Below are 16,938 nucleotides of genomic sequence, written 5' to 3' on the forward strand. Positions count from 1 at the left end.
TATTTCAAAGATGGTGGTAGAAAAAGACTGGTAGGTATTTTCTTCCACCAGATCTATTGTGTTATATTCTCCTACATTCAATTCACATTTCCACAAATTTCAAAGTGTTTTCTTTCAAATGGTATCAAGAATATGCATATCCATGCTTCAAGTCCTGAGCTACAGGCAGTTAGATTTGGGTATGTCATTTTGGTGAAAAATAAAAAATGGTGGCTATCCCTAAAAAGTTTTAATAACATGTCTCCCTGTTTCTCTCTATAGATGACTGGAGCAACGCGGACGCCAGTTGCCATGAGTTACTGAGAGCAGAACTGCGACTGCTTCCTCTCAGCACCAAGATGGAGGCCTCTATCTACCAAAGGGTAATGCCCATAGCGATAAATAAAGGACTAGATGGATATAACCCATTTTAGCATGGACATTACCATTTAGGTCTTCCACCATTTTAAAGTATACAACTGGGTGGGGATCCAGAGCATTGTCTTCTTCTTCTTCATGTTGGGTTGCCTGTGGCTGATTTAAGCTATATCACCGCCATCTAGTGGCCACAATATATAAATGAGACAAGATTTGGTTCAGTACTCCAGCACTGCAGGTGGTGTTAAATCACCAATATTTAGATTGGCGCTTGTTTCAAACACAAAAGAAGAAGAACAATAAGTTTAAAATGAAGCGAGCCTCAATGGTACTACCTGTGTTGTCACGGACACCACAAGGGTACAGAGACAAAGGTGAGTCCTATATCTATTTATATGGTCCCTACACTTCATCTGGTCTATTTTTCAAGACCACAGTCATATGGCCTGGATTTTTAACACTACCTAACCAGGCCAAGCTGTACTGGTCTAGCCTGGTTACTGATCAACTACCTAACCAGGCCAAGCTGTACTGGTCTGGCCTGGTTAATGATCAACTACTGAGCCAGGCCAAGCTATACTGGGCTGGCCTGGTTACTGATCCACTACTGAACCAAACCAAGCTGTACTGGGCTGGCCTGGTTACTGATCCACTACTGAACCAAACCAAGCTATACTGGGCTGGCCTGGCCTGGTTACTGATCCACTACTGAACCAAACCAAGCTGTACTGGGCTGGCCTGGTTACTGATCCACTACTGAACCAAACCAAGCTGTACTGGGCTGGCCTGGTTACTGATCCACTACTGAACCAAACCAAGCTATACTGGGCTGGCCTGGCTTGGTTACTGATCCACTACTGAACCAAACCAAGCTGTACTGGGCTGGCCTGGTTACTGATCCACTACTGAACCAAACCAAGCTATACTGGGCTGGCCTGGCCAGGTTACTGATCCACTATACTGGGCTGGCCTGGCTTGGTTACTGATCCACTACTGAACCAAACCAAGCTGTACTGGGCTGGCCTGGTTACTGATCCACTACTGAACCAAACCAAGCTATACTGGGCTGGCCTGGTTACTGATCAACTACTGAACCAAACCAAGCTGTACTGGGCTGGCCTGGTTACTGATCCACTACTGAACCAAACCAAGCTATACTGGGCTGGTCTGGTTACTGATCCACTACTGAACCAAACCAAGCTATACTGGGCTGGCCTGGTTACTGATCCACTACTGAACCAAACCAAGCTGTACTGGGCTGGCCTGGTTACTGATCCACTACTGAACCAAACCAAGCTATACTGGGCTGGTCTGGTTACTGATCCACTACTGAACCAAACCAAGCTATACTGGGCTGGCCTGGCCTGATTACTGATCCACTACTAAACCAAACCAAGCTGTACTGGGCTGGCCTGGTTACTGATCCACTACTGAACCAAACCAAGCTGTACTGGGCTGGCCTGGTTACTGATCCACTACTGAACCAAACCAAGCTATACTGGGCTGGTCTGGTTACTGATCCACTACTGAACCAAACCAAGCCGTACTGGGCTGGTCTGGTTACTGATCCACAACTGAACCAAACCAAGCTATACTGGGCTGGTCTGGTTACTGATCCACTACTGAACCAAACCAAGCCGTACTGGGCTGGTCTGGTTACTGATCCACTACTGAACCAAACCAAGCCGTTCTGGGCTGGTCTGGTTACTGATCCACTACTGAACCAAACCAAGCCGTACTGGGCTGGTCTGGTTACTGATCCACTACTGAACCAAACCAAGCCGTACTGGGCTGGTCTGGTTACTGATCCACTACTGAACCAAACCAAGCCGTACTGGGCTGGTGTGGTTACCGATCCACTACTGAACCAAACCAAGCCATACTGGGCTGGTCTGGTTACTGATCCACTACTGAACCAAACCAAGCTATACTGGGCTGGCCTGGTTACTGATCAACTACTGAACCAAACCAAGCCGTACTGGGCTGGTCTGGTTACTGATCCACTACTGAACCAAACCAAGCTATACTGGGCTGGTCTGGTTACTGATCCACTACTGAACCAAACCAAGCCGTACTGGGCTGGTCTGGTTACTGATCCACTACTGAACCAAACCAAGCCGTACTGGGCTTGGTCTGGTTACTGATCCACTACTGAACCAAACCAAGCCGTACTGGGCTGGCCTGGCCTGGTTACTGATCCACTGCTGAACCAAACCAAGCTATACTGGGCTGGTCTGGTTACTGATCCACTACTGAACCAAACGAAGCTATACTGGGCTGGCCTGGCCAGGTTACTGATCCACTACTGAACCAAACCAAGCTGTACTGGGCTGGCCTGGTTACTGATCCACTACTGAACCAAACCAAGCTATACTGGGCTGGTCTGGTTACTGATCCACTACTGAACCAAACCAAGCTATACTGGGCTGGCCTGGCCTGGTTACTGATCCACTACTGAACCAAACCAAGCTGTACTGGGCTGGCCTGGTTACTGATCCACTACTGAACCAAACCAAGCTATACTGGGCTGGCCTGGTTACTGATCCACTACTGAACCAAACCAAGCTATACTGGGCTGGCCTGGCCTGATTACTGATCCACTACTGAACCAAACCAAGCTGTACTGGGCTGGCCTGGTTACTGATCCACTACTGAACCAAACCAAGCTGTACTGGGCTGGCCTGGTTACTGATCCACTACTGAACCAAACCAAGCTATACTGGGCTGGTCTGGTTACTGATCCACTACTGAACCAAACCAAGCCGTACTGGGCTGGTCTGGTTACTGATCCACTACTGAACCAAACCAAGCTATACTGGGCTGGTCTGGTTACTGATCCACTACTGAACCAAACCAAGCCGTACTGGGCTGGTCTGGTTACTGATCCACTACTGAACCAAACCAAGCCGTACTGGGCTGGTCTGGTTACTGATCCACTACTGAACCAAACCAAGCCGTACTGGGCTGGTCTGGTTACTGATCCACTACTGAACCAAACCAAGCCGTACTGGGCTGGTCTGGTTACTGATCCACTACTGAACCAAACCAAGCCGTACTGGGCTGGTCTGGTTACTGATCCACTACTGAACCAAACCAAGCCGTACTGGGCTGGTCTGGTTACTGATCCACTACTGAACCAAACCAAGCTATACTGGGCTGGCCTGGTTACTGATCAACTACTGAACCAAACCAAGCCGTACTGGGCTGGTCTGGTTACTGATCCACTACTGAACCAAACCAAGCCGTACTGGGCTGGCCTGGTTACTGATCAACTACTGAACCAAACCAAGCCGTACTGGGCTGGTCTGGTTACTGATCCACTACTGAACCAAACCAAGCCGTACTGGGCTGGTCTGGTTACTGATCCACTACTGAACCAAACCAAGCTGTACTGGCCTGGCCTGGTTACTGATCCACTACTGAACCAAACCAAGCTATACTGGGCTGGCCTGGCCTGGTTACTGATCCACTACTGAACCAAACCAAGCTGTACTGGGCTGGCCTGGTTACTGATCCACTACTGAACCAAACCAAGCTATACTGGGCCTGTCTGGTTACTGATCCACTACTGAACCAAACCAAGCCGTACTGGGCTGGTCATGTTACTGATCCACTACTGAACCAAACCAAGCTATACTGGGCTGGTCTGGTTACTGATCCACTACTGAACCAAACCAAGCTATACTGGGCTGGTCTGGTTACTGATCCACTACTGAACCAAACCAAGCCGTACTGGGCTGGTCTGGTTACTGATCCACTACTGAACCAAACCAAGCCGTACTGGGCTTGGTCTGGTTACTGATCCACTACTGAACCAAACCAAGCCGTACTGGGCTGGTCTGGTTACTGATCCACTACTGAACCAAACCAAGCCGTACTGGGCTGGTCTGGTTACTGATCCACTACTGAACCAAACCAAGCCGTACTGGGCTGGTCTGGTTACTGAACCAAACCAAGCTTTACTGGGCTGGTCTGGTTACTGATCCACTACTGAACCAAACCAAGCTATACTGGGCTGGCCTGGTTACTGATCAACTACTGAACCAAACCAAGCCGTACTGGGCTGGTCTGGTTACTGAACCAAACCAAGCCGTACTGGGCTGGTCTGGTTACTGAACCAAACCAAGCTTTACTGGGCTGGTCTGGTTACTGATCCACTACTGAACCAAACCAAGCTATACTGGGCTGGCCTGGTTACTGATCAACTACTGAACCAAACCAAGCCGTACTGGCTGGCCTGGCCTGGTTACTGATCCACTACTGAACCAAACCAAGCTATACTGGGCTGGTCTGGTTACTGATCCACTACTGAACAAAACCAAGCTATACTGGGCTGGCCTGCTTACTGATCAACTACTGAACAAAACCAAGCCGTACTGGGCTGGTCTGGTTACTGATCCACTACTGAACCAAACCAAGCCGTACTGGGCTGGCCTGGTTACTGATCAACTACTGAACCAAACCAAGCCATACTGGGCTGGTCTGGTTACTGATCCACTACTGAACCAAACCAAGCCATACTGGGCTGGCCTGGTTACTGATCAACTACTGAACCAAACCAAGCTGTACTAGGCTGGTCTGGTTACTGATCCACTACTGAACCAAACCAAGCTATACTGGGCTGGTCTGGTTACTGATCCACTACTGAACCAAACCAAGCTGTACTGGGCTGGCCTGGCCTGGTTACTGATCCACTACTGAACCAAACCAAGCTATACTGGGCTGGGCTGGTTACTGATCCACTACTGAACCAAACCAAGCTATACTGGGCTGGTCTGGTTACTGATCCACTACTGAACCAAACCAAGCCGTACTGGGCTGGCCTGGTTACTGATCCACTACTGAACCAAACCAAGCTATACTGGGCTGGCCTGGTTACTGATCCACTACTGAACCAAACCAAGCTATACTGGGCTGGCCTGGTTACTGATCCACTACTGAACCAAACCAAGCCATACTGGGCTGGCCTGGTTACTGATCCACTACTGAACCAAACCAAGCCGTACTGGGCTGGTCTGGTTACTGGTCCAACATTGTTCCTGCAACTGTCCTGTGAAAACATCAGCCTGGTGTGGGTCAGCCCTGCAGCGTCTCAGCTGTTTTCTACCAATGGATGCGATCATTTGTAGAAATTCCATAGTTGCTCCCGTCCCGATCTTGAATGGTCATTTGACCTTTATGCATAATCAATCACAAGCAGAGTAAAGCAGAGCAGAGTAAAGCAGAGCAGAGTAAAGCAGAGCAGAGTACAGCAGAGCAGAGTACAGCAGAGCAGAGTACAGCAGAGCAGAGCACAGCAGAGCAGAGCACAGCAGAGCAGAGCACAGCAGAGCACAGCAGAGCAGAGTAAAGCACAGCAGAGTAAAGCACAGCAGGGTAGAGTAGATTAAAGCAGAGCAGAGTAAAGCACAGCAGGGTAGAGTAGATTAAAGCAGAGCAGAGCAGAGTAGAGCACAGTAGATTAAAGCAGAGCAGAGCAGAGCAGAGTAGAGCACAGTAGATTAAAGCAGAGCAGAGCAGAGTAGAGCACAGTAGATTAAAGCAGAGCAGAGTAAAGCAGAGTTTATTTACTTATTTTATTTATTTGACCTTTATTTAACCAGGTAGGCTAGTTGAGAACACCTTTATTTAACCAGGTAGGCAAGTTGAGAACACCTTTATTTAAACAGGTAGGCAAGTTGAGAACACCTTTAATTAACCAGGTAGGCAAGTTGAGAACACCTTTATTTAACCAGGTAGGCTAGTTGAGAACACCTTTAATTAACCAGGTAGGCTAGTTGAGAACACCTTTATTTAACCAGGTAGGCTAGTTGAGAACACCTTTAATTAACCAGGTTGTAATGAATTTCCTCTTCTTCCGAAGAGGAGAGGCGAAACGGATCAGAGGACCAATACGCGGCGTGGTAATTGTCCATGGTACTTTTTAATACATTAAGGTACACATGAACAAACTAACAAAAACAAGAAATGTGAAAACTCAAAACAGTCCTATCTGGTGCACACACAGAGACAGGAACAATCACCCACAAACACACAGTGAAACCCAGGCTACCTAAGTATGATTCTCAATCAGAGACAACTAATGACACCTGCCTCTGATTGAGAACCATACTAGGCCGAAACATAGAAATTCCCAAAACCTAGAAAAACAAACATAGACTGCCCACCCAACTCACGCCCTGACCATACTAACTAAATACAAAACACAGAAAATAAAGGTCAGAACGTGACAGTACCCCCCAAAGGTGCGGACTCCGGTCGCAAAACCTTGACCTATAGGGGAGGGTCTGGGTGGGCGTCTGTCCGCGGTGGCGGTTCTGGCGCGGGACGCGGACCCACTTCACCATTGTCTTAGTCCGCTTTATTGTCCGCCTCCGTGGCTTTCTCACCATGGCAACCCCTCTCAATGACCCCACTGGACAGAGGGGCAGCTCGGGACAGAGGGCAGAAGCTCTGGACAGAGGGGCAGGGGCTCTGGCGCCTCTGGGCTGAGGGGCTCTGGCGCCTCTGGGCTGAGGGGCTCTGGCGCCTCTGGGCTGAGGGGCTCTGGCGCCTCTGGGCTGAGGGGCTCCGGCAGCGGCGCCGGACAGGCGGGACGCTCCGGCAGCGGCGCCGGACAGGCGGGAGCACCTGCAGGGAGAGACAGAGAGACAGCCTGGTGCGTGGGGCTGCCACAGGAACCACCAGGCTGGGGAGACTTTCAGGAGGCTTGGTGTTAGGAGGAGCCTGAAAGACCGGGCTGTGGGGAGCACTGGAGCTCTGGTGCGCAACCTTGGCACCACTTCCCCAGGCTGGACAACTACTCGAGCCCGGACCCTCCAGAGTGCAGGCACAGGTTGAACCGGGCTGTGGGTAAGCACGGGAGATCTAGTGCTTACTACACGCACCTCTCCCCTAGGCTCCACTCCCACAGTTGCCCGGTACGAGCGGAGCGCAGGCAGAGGACGCACTGCACCCTCCCAGCGCCCCGGAGACACAGCACGCAGAGCCGGCGCAGGATAACCTGGACCAAGACTGCGTACCGGCGACCAGACCCGCTGAGCAGGCACCATACGCCCTGGCTCAATGCCCACACTCGCATGGCACTCTCGGGGGCTGCCCTATAGCGCACCGGGCTATGGACACGCACTGGCGACACCGTGCGCTCAACCGCATAACACGGTGCCTGACCAGTAATGCGCTGCTTATCATAAGCACGAGGAGTGAGCTCAGGTCTGCTACCTGGCTTAGTACCACACCTCGTGTGCCCCCCCCAAAAAAAAAAAAATTTGGGGCTGCCTCTCGTACCTGTCGCACTGCTGTGCTGGCTTCGCCAACCTCATTCTCCTGTAACCTTCCTTGCATTGCTCCATCGAATCCCAGGCGGGCTCCGGCACTCTCCTGGGTCGACCGCCCACCTATCTATCTCCTCCCAAGTTGTGTAGTCCAGATTCTGCTCTGATGCTGGCCGCTGTTGTTGCTGCTGCTGCTGCTGTCGTCGCTGTCCTTTACCACGCCGCTTGGTCCGATTTTGGTGGGTGATTCTGTAATGAATTTCCTCCTCTTCTTCCGAAGAGGAGAGGCGAAAACGGATCAGAGGACCAATACGCGGCGTGGTAATTGTCCATGGTACTTTTTAATACATTAAGGTACACATGAACAAACTAACAAAAACAAGAAATGTGAAAACTCAAAAACAGTCCTATCTGGTGCACACACAGAGACAGGAACAATCACCCACAAACACACAGTGAAACCCAGGCTACCTAAGTATGATTCTCAATCAGAGACAACTAATGACACCTGCCTCTGATTGAGAACCATACTAGGCCGAAACATAGAAATTCCTAAAACCTAGAAAAACAAACATAGACTGCCCACCCAACTCACGCCTGACCATACTAACTAAATACAAAACACAGAAAATAAAGGTCAGAACGTGACACAGGTAGGCTAGTTGAGAACACCTTTATTTAACCAGGTAGGCTAGTTGAGAACAAGTTCTCATTTACAATTGCGACCTGGCCAAGATAAAGCAAAGCAGTTTGACACATACAACGACACAGAGTTACACATGGAGTAAAACAAACATACAGTCAATAATACAGTATAAACAAGTCTATATACGATGTGAGCAAATGAGGTGAGATAAGGGAGGTAAAGGCAAAAAAGGCCATGGTGGCAAAGTAAATACAATATAGCAAGTAAAACACTGGAATGGTAGAATTGCAGTGGAAGAATGTGCAAAGTAGAAATAAAAATAATGGGGTGCAAAGGAGCAAAATAAATCAAATAAATACAGTAGGGAAAGAGGTAGTTGTTTGGGCTAAATTATAGGTGGGCTATGTACAGGTCAAATCAAATCAAATCAATTTTATTTGTCACATACACATGGTTAGCAGATGTTAATGCGAGTGTAGCGAAATGCTTGTGCTTCTAGTTCCGACAATGCAGTGATAACCAACAAGTAATCTAACTAACAATTCCAAAACTACTGTCTTATACACAGTGTAAGGGGATAAGGAATATGTACATAAGGATATATGAGTGAGTGATGGTACAGAGCGGCATAGGCAAGATACAGTAGATGGTATTGAGTGCAGTATATACATATGAGATGAGTATGTAAACAAAGTGGCATAGTTAAAGTGGCTAGTGATACATGTATTACATAAAGATGCAGTAGATGATATAGAGTACAGTATATACGTATGCATATGAGATGAATAATGTAGGGTATGTAACATTATATTAGGTAGCATTGTTTAAAGTGGCTAGTGATATGTTTTACATCATTTCCCATCAATTCCCATTATTAAAGTGGCTGGAGTTGAGTCAGTGTCAGTGTGTTGGCAGCAGCCACTCAATGTTAGAGGTGGCTGTTTAACAGTCTGATGGCCTTGAGATAGAAGCTGTTTTTCAGTCTCTCGGTCCCAGCTTTGATGCACCTGTACTGACCTCGCCTTCTGGATGATAGCGGGGTGAACAGGCAGTGGCTCGGGTGGTTGTTGTCCTTGATGATCTTTTTGGCCTTCCTGTGACATCGGGTGGTGTAGGTGTCCTGGAGGGCAGGTAGTTTGCCCCGGTGATGCGTTGTGCAGACCTCACTACCCTCTGGAGAGCCTTACGGATGTGGGAGGAGCAGTTGACGTACCAGGCGGTGATACAGCCCGCCAGGATGCTCTCGATTGTGCATCTGTAGAAGTTTGTGAGTGCTTTTAGTGACAAGCTGAATTTCTTCAGCCTCCTGAGTTTGAAGAGGCGTTGCTGCGCCTTCTTCACTATGCTGTCTGTGTGAGTGGACCAATTCAGTTTGTCTGTGATGTGTATGCTGAGAAACTTAAAACTTTACTACCCTCTCCACTACTGTTCCATCGATGTGGATAGGGGGTGTTCCCCTCTGCTGTTTCCTGAAGTCCACAATCATCTCCTTAGTTTTGTTGACGTTGAGTGTGAGGTTATTTTCCTGACACCACACTCCGAGGGCCCTCACCTCCTCCCCTGTAGGCCGTCTCGTCGTTGTTGGTAATCAAGCCTACCACTGTAGTGTCATCCGCAAACTTGATGATTGAGTTGGAGGCGTGTGTGGCCACGCAGTTGTGGGTGAACAGGGAGTACAGGAGAGGGCTCAGAACGCACCCTTGTGGGGCCCCAGTGTTGAGGATCAGCGGGGTGGAGATGTTGTTGCCTACCCTCACCACCTGGGGCCCCGTCAGGAAGTCCAGTACCCAGTTGCACAGGGCGGGGTCGAGACCCAGGGTCTCGACTGATGACGAGCTTGGAGGGTACTATGGTGTTGAATGCCGAGCTGTAGTCGATGAACAGCATTCTCACATAAGTAATCCTCTTGTCCAGGTGGGTTAGGGCAGTGTGCAGTGTGGTTGAGATTGCATCGTCTGTGGACCTATTTGGGCGGTAAGCAAGTTGGAGTGGGTCTAGGGTGTCAGGTAGGGTGGAGGTGATCTGGTCCTTGACTAGTCTCTCAAAGCACTTCAAATCAAATGTATTTATATAGCCCTTCGTACATCAGCTGATATCTCAAAGTGCTGTACAGAAACCCAGCCTAAAACTCCAAACAGCAAGCAATGCAGGTGTAGAAGCACGGTGGCTAGGAAAAACTCCTAGAAAGGCCAAAACCTAGGAAGAAACCTAGAGAGGAACCAGGCTATGTGGGGTGGCCAGTCCTCTTCTGGCTGTGCCGGGTGGAGATTATAACAGAACATTGTGTGTAGCAGAACAACTGATTGCCCACCTCAACAACAGCCCCTTCACATTACACTCCATGCAGTTTGGCTTCAGAGCGAAACACTCCACAGAAACGGCCAACTGCTTTCTTCTGGAAAATGTGAAGTCCAAGATGGACAAAGGGGGTGCTGTTGGGGCTGTGTTTCTGGACCTAAGGAAGGCTTTTGATACTGTTAACCATGAGATTCTCATCACAAAATTGTCCAAGTTCAACGTTTCCCTGATGCCTTGAGATGGATGAAATCATATGAAGGCAGAACTCAGTGTGTCAGAGTGAGCAATGAGCTGTCGCCCACTCGTAGCTATGATGTGGGCGTGCCCCAAGGGTCAATACTGGGGCCCCTCCTGTTCAGCCTGTACATTAATGATCTGCCTTCTGTATGTACTGGGTCTGAAGTTCAAATGTATGCAGATGATACAGTGATATATGTGCATGCAAAGAGCAAACAACAAGCTGCACAAGAACTCACTACTGTAATGGTCCAGGTTACAAAGTGGCTCTGTGACTCGTGTTTGCATCTCAATGTGAAAAAAACTGTTTGTATGTTCTTCACAAAGAGGGCAACAGATGCTACTGAGCCAGATGTCTATGTGTCAGGGGAGAAGCTCCAGGTGGTATCCGATTTTAAGTACCTTGGCATCATACTTGATTCCAACCTCTCTTTTAAAAAGCATGTGAAAAAGGTAACTAAATTCAATCTAGCTAATTTCCGATTTATACGAAATTGTTTGACTACAGAGGTAGCAAAACTGTACTTCAAATCTATGATACTCCCCCACTTAACATACTGCTTGACTAGTTGGGCCCAAGCTTGCTGTACAACATTAAAACCTATTCAGTCTGTCTACAAACAGGCTCTCAAAGTGCTTGATAGGAAGCCCAATAGCCATCATCATTGTCACATCCTTAGAAAACATGAGCTCGAGTTGGGAAAATCTTGTGCAATACACCGACGCATGTCTTGTATTCAAGATCCTTAATGGCCTGGCTCCCCCTCCACTCAATATTTTTGTTAAACAGAAAACTCAGACATATGGCAGCAGATCCACAAGGTCTGCCATGAGAGGTGACTGTATAGTTCCCCTAAGGAAAAGCACCTTTAGTAAATCTGCATTCTCTGTGAGAGCTTCCCATGTCTGGAATACACTGCCATCAGACACACATAACTGCACCACATATCACACTTTCACAAAATGCTTGAAGACATGGCTAAAGGTCAATCAGATTTGTGAACATGGTCCCTAGCTGTGTGTTGCCGCTTTCCATGTTGTCTGTAGCTTGTGAGGTATGGAAACACTTTGTTGCTTTTATGAATTTTGTCTTGCTGCTTTTTGTTCTATGTTGCTCTGTCTGTATGCTACGTCTTGCTTGTCCTATGTTGCTATGTTGCTATGTCTATGGTGCTATTGTCTATATTGTAATTGTTTTTAATAACCTGCCCAGGGACTACGGTTGAAAATTAGCCGGCTGGCTAAAACCGGCACTTTTACTGAAACGTTGATTAATGTGCACTGTCCCTGTAAAAATAAAATAAACTAAACTAAACTAAAAGCTTTGGAACATTTCCTGTAAACAATCACTGCCTTAATTTTACGGCTTGGGGTTCCGCGAACGTTTCGACAACAGCCGGTGAAATGACAGAGCGCGAAATTAAATTATTTTTTAAATAAATGTTTTACTTTCATACATTCACAAGTGCAATACATAAAAATGAAGCTTAACTTCTTGTTAATCTAGCCATCATGTCAGATTTCAAAAAGGGCTTTACGGCGAAAGCACACCATGCGATTATGTTAGGTCAGTGCCAAGTCACAAAAAACATACAGCCATTTTCCAGCCAAAGAGAGGAGTCACAAAATCAGAAATAGAGAGAAAATAAATCACTAACCTTTGATCTTCATCAGATGGCACTCATAGGATTTCATGTTACACAATACATGTATGTTTTGTTCAATAAAGTTCATATTTATCTCCAGAAATCTCTGTTTACATTTTCGCGTTATGTTCAGTAATGTTTTGCCTCCAAAACATCCGGTGAAATTGCAGAGAGCCACATCAATTTACAGAAATACTCATCATAAACGTTGATGAAAGATACAAGTGTTATACATAGGATTAAAGATAAACTTCTCCTTAACGCAACCGCTGTGTCAGATTTTCAAAAAAACTTTATGGTGAAAGCACACCATGCGATCATCTGAGTACAGGGCTCAGACACCAAAACAAGCCATACAGATACCCGCCAAGTTGTGGAGTCAACAAAAGTCAGAAATAGCGTTATAAATATTCACTTACCTTTGATGATCTTCATCGGGAATGCACTCCCAGGAATCCCAGTTCCACAATAAATGTTTGATAAAGTTACTCATTTATGTCCAAGTTCCTCCTTGTTGTTTAGTACTAATTCAAATGCACAAAGTATGGGCACTATTAATTAAAGTTCATAGAAAACGATGTATATAATCAATCTTTAGGATGTTTTTGGATAAATCTTCAATAATATTCCGTTGTCATTAGAAAGGAAAGGGAACGGAGCTCACTCTCGCGCTCACGGCCATCCGCGATAAACAACTCATGGCTTTCAGCTGAGCCACTTACTATGAGTGGTCTTATTCTCTCCCCTTTCACAGCAGAAGCCTGAAACAACTTTCTAAAGACTGTTGACATCTAGTGGAAGCCTTAGGAAGTGCAATCTGACCCCATTTACACTGGATATTGGATAGGCAATGACTTGAAAAACTACAAACCTCAGATTTCCCACTTCCTTTCCCACTACTCACAGACATCATTCAAACAGTTTTAGAAACTTCAGAGGGTTTTCTATCCAATAATAATAATAATAATAATATGCATATATTTTCTATCCAAATCTACTAAACATGCACATCTTAGTTTCTGGACCTGAGAAGCAGGTAGTTTACTCTGGGCACGCTTTTCATCCGGATGTGAAAATACTGCCCCCTGGCCCAAATGAGTTTTAATAAGCTAACCTTTCTTAGTAGTTCAGTATGTCTTCAGAGCAACATTTCTCCTTGATCCAATTTAGGTAGGTTATTTAGCTAGGTTATTTAGCTAGGTTATTTAGTTAGGTTATTTAACTAGGTTAGTTTAGCTAAATTATGAATGAAGAATGTAAGAGATGAAAATTGATTTGATTCCTTTCGTTTTTGAGATGATGATGAATATAGAGGTTTCTCTTTGTTGAGTTAGTTAATTCACCAAAAATAATGTGCTTGTTTTATGCTCCTGTGTGTCTCAGTTGGTACGAGGGTACGAGGTTGTCTAAGACCATGGGTTCGAAGTTTGCAGGGACAACATAGTGTCCTGATTACCCATTAACCTTCTTTCCAAGTGCACTTGGATTTATCAATGGTGGAATCTGCCTCCAGCTACTTTTTAAACCAATCCAATGCTTTAAAATCCAAGACAGGGAATGTGCAAGTGTCCTCTTTGTGTTTCCTGTTTGGACAGAGTGGTGTATGTATGTCATATGTCTGGTCGTCCATTTACTGTAGAAACCTGGAGCAGCTTGTTCCTGCAGTCTGGGCGGGGCCACCACTGTGACCGTTCCTAGAAGCCACACCTTCCACTCCTTATCCAATCAGAGCCCTGACCACACCCAGGAGGAGGAAGGGTCACCGCGGCAACGGCGCATCACAGTTGGTGAGGTCTCCAATCGTAAAACTGGTTTATTGTCGTGTTATTGACACTGTCAATACAACTAGTACTATTACTCCGATTTAATACCGATACTACTACTACTACTACTACTACAGATAATGTTGACCTCTTCATATCCTCTTATAACACGTTTGATGTTCTTTATGCACACTACATTATGTGTTATTGCGACTGATATCATCGATACATTTCCCTGTCTATCAATCAGAAGGTTTAGCACAATAAATATAAGACCTTCCTTTGATTCATCTTCCTTGGAAGTACAGAACATGAGCATTTCTGTCCTGTTACATGAGTTGAAAAATTAACAGAGCTCACTTCTCCTTTCCTCCCCTCTCTTTCCCACTCTCTCTTTCCTCTCCTCTTTCCCACTCTCTCTTTCCTCTCTTCTTTATCACTCTCTCTTTCCTCTCCTCTTTCCCACTCTCTCTTTCCTCTCCTCTTTCCCACTCTCTCTTTCCTCTCCTCTTTCCCACTCTCTCTTTCTCACTCTCTCTTTCCTCTCCTCTTTCTCACTCTCTTTCCTCTCCTCTTTCCCACTCTCTCTTTCCTCTCCTCTTTCCCACTCTCTCTTTCCTCTCCTCTTTCCCACTCTCTCTTTCCTCTCCTCTTTCCCACTCTCTCTTTCCTCTCCTCTTTCTCCCTCTCTTTCCCCCTCTCTCTTTCCCCCTCTCATTCCCCCTCTCATTCCCCCTCCATCTTTTCTCCTCTCTCTTTCCCACTCTCTCTCTCCCTTCTCACAGCATCATTCATGCCACAGTCTAATGACCAGAATGGAAGCTTCCCAGCGAAGGTACAGTAACACAGTCAATCCCCATAAAAATACCTTCAGGGTGGCAACGGCACGGAAACAGAAAAGCTGCCCCAAATAGAACTATAAAACACAATGTGTCTTAACTTCAGACATACAACCCAAACTACTCAAAGCAATGACTCAGCAAATATTCTCAGGATCGTCGTCACATTGCCCAGGTTTTGCCAAAATGGGATTGCATAGAACAGTCCTGTTGACCAGAGCCGGTACACTCTGTAGGGAATAGAGTGCAATTTGGGATGTATCCCTGGTGACCATAGAGAAACATCTGGTACATAGTGTGTAGAAGTAAGAAGTGAAAAGTATATTTCCTGTGTTAGCAACAAAGGAATAGAAATGGATAAATTACAGTTATGCTCGAGCCTTGCATTCACAATGATCTATACATCCCTGACTACCGTAGTGTCTGTAATACATCCTCACATTAACAACTGCCCCATTCACAATGATCTATACATCCCTGACTAGCGTAGTGTCTGTAATACATCCTCACATTAACAACTGCCCCATTCACAATGATCTATACATCCCTGACTAGCGTAGTGTCTGTAATACATCCTCACATTAACAACTGCCCCATTCACAATGATCTATACATCCCTGACTAGCGTAGTGTCTGTAATACATCCTCACATTAACAACTGCCCCATTCACAATGATCTATACATCCCTGACTACCGTAGTGTCTGTAATACATCCTCACATTAACAACTGCCCCATTCACAATGATCTATACATCCCTGACTAGCGTAGTGTCTGTAATACATCCTCACATTAACAACTGCCCCATTCACAATGATCTATACATCCCTGACTACCATAGTGTCTGTAATACATCCTCACATTAACAACTGCCCCATTCACCACGATCTATACATCCCTGACTACCATAGTGTCTGTAATACATCCTCACATTAACAACTGCCCCATTCACCACGATCTATACATCCCTGACTACCGTAGTGTCTGTAATACATCCTCACATTAACAACTGCCCCATTCACAATGATCTATACATCCCTGACTACCATAGTGTCTGTAATACATCCTCACATTAACAACTGCCCCATTCACAATGATCTATACATCCCTGACTACCATAGTGTCTGTAATACATCCTCACATTAACAACTGCCCCATTCACCACGATCTATACATCCCTGACTACCATAGTGTCTGTAATACATCCTCACAGGACAGACTCACAGCGGCCACACACTGCTGTACAGGACAGACTCACAGCACACACACACACACGCACACACACAGACATACTCCAACACACACACAATCTAACACACTCTAACACACACATAAAGCACTGAAATCTAACAGTACAACTCCCACAGTCTTCTTATTGTCAATCATCAGTTATTTATTTTTCAGTTATTTTTCTCAGTACAGTACATGTTGACTCGATAGTTATTCTGAGAGGTCAAATACAATTCTTTCCCAAAAGTTTGCAGTGGACTGATTTGGTCAGCTGTTAGAACAAACATAGTAGACACTTTACCATTCTTGGGTAAAGACTTCCAGCTTCCCTCCAGGTTCTGAGGGGGGCAGATTACAGATATGAGAAACAGGAGCGGAAACATTTTCTCCATCTACGTTGTTAATACCCAGCAATAATCTTTTCCACATCGCTTCTCTTTCATAATTCTGTATTTTATCAATCATTAATATTATGGCTCACAGTTTCCTGAGTCATGTCATTCCTGAGACCCCCCAGCCTCATTGCAAAATGTGTAGAATAGCAGACAATTAGCTTTTGAAATGCAAAATTCTCTCAGCCTCATTGTAAAATGTGTAGAATAACATGATATTAGCTATAAAACTGCACACTTCTCTCTCTGCTCCGTGG

General features: G+C 46.1%; 1 protein-coding gene across 1 annotated transcript in view; it reads left to right on the forward strand.

The window, feature by feature from the left end:
* Nucleotides 1-683: 683 nt before the first annotated feature.
* The window catches only part of LOC118379281 (uncharacterized), a 57,925-nt gene continuing 41,670 nt past the window's right edge, over nt 684-16,938 (forward strand). The window contains exons 1-3 of the mRNA XM_052477451.1: nt 684-731; nt 14,098-14,245; nt 15,007-15,056. Coding sequence (XP_052333411.1) covers nt 15,015-15,056 — 42 coding nt within the window. The 5' untranslated portion in view covers nt 684-731; nt 14,098-14,245; nt 15,007-15,014. The remainder of the gene's footprint in view (nt 732-14,097; nt 14,246-15,006; nt 15,057-16,938) is intronic.

This window comes from Oncorhynchus keta, chromosome 24 (genome assembly GCF_023373465.1).
Source record: "Oncorhynchus keta strain PuntledgeMale-10-30-2019 chromosome 24, Oket_V2, whole genome shotgun sequence".
NCBI classification, from domain to species: domain Eukaryota; kingdom Metazoa; phylum Chordata; class Actinopteri; order Salmoniformes; family Salmonidae; genus Oncorhynchus; species Oncorhynchus keta.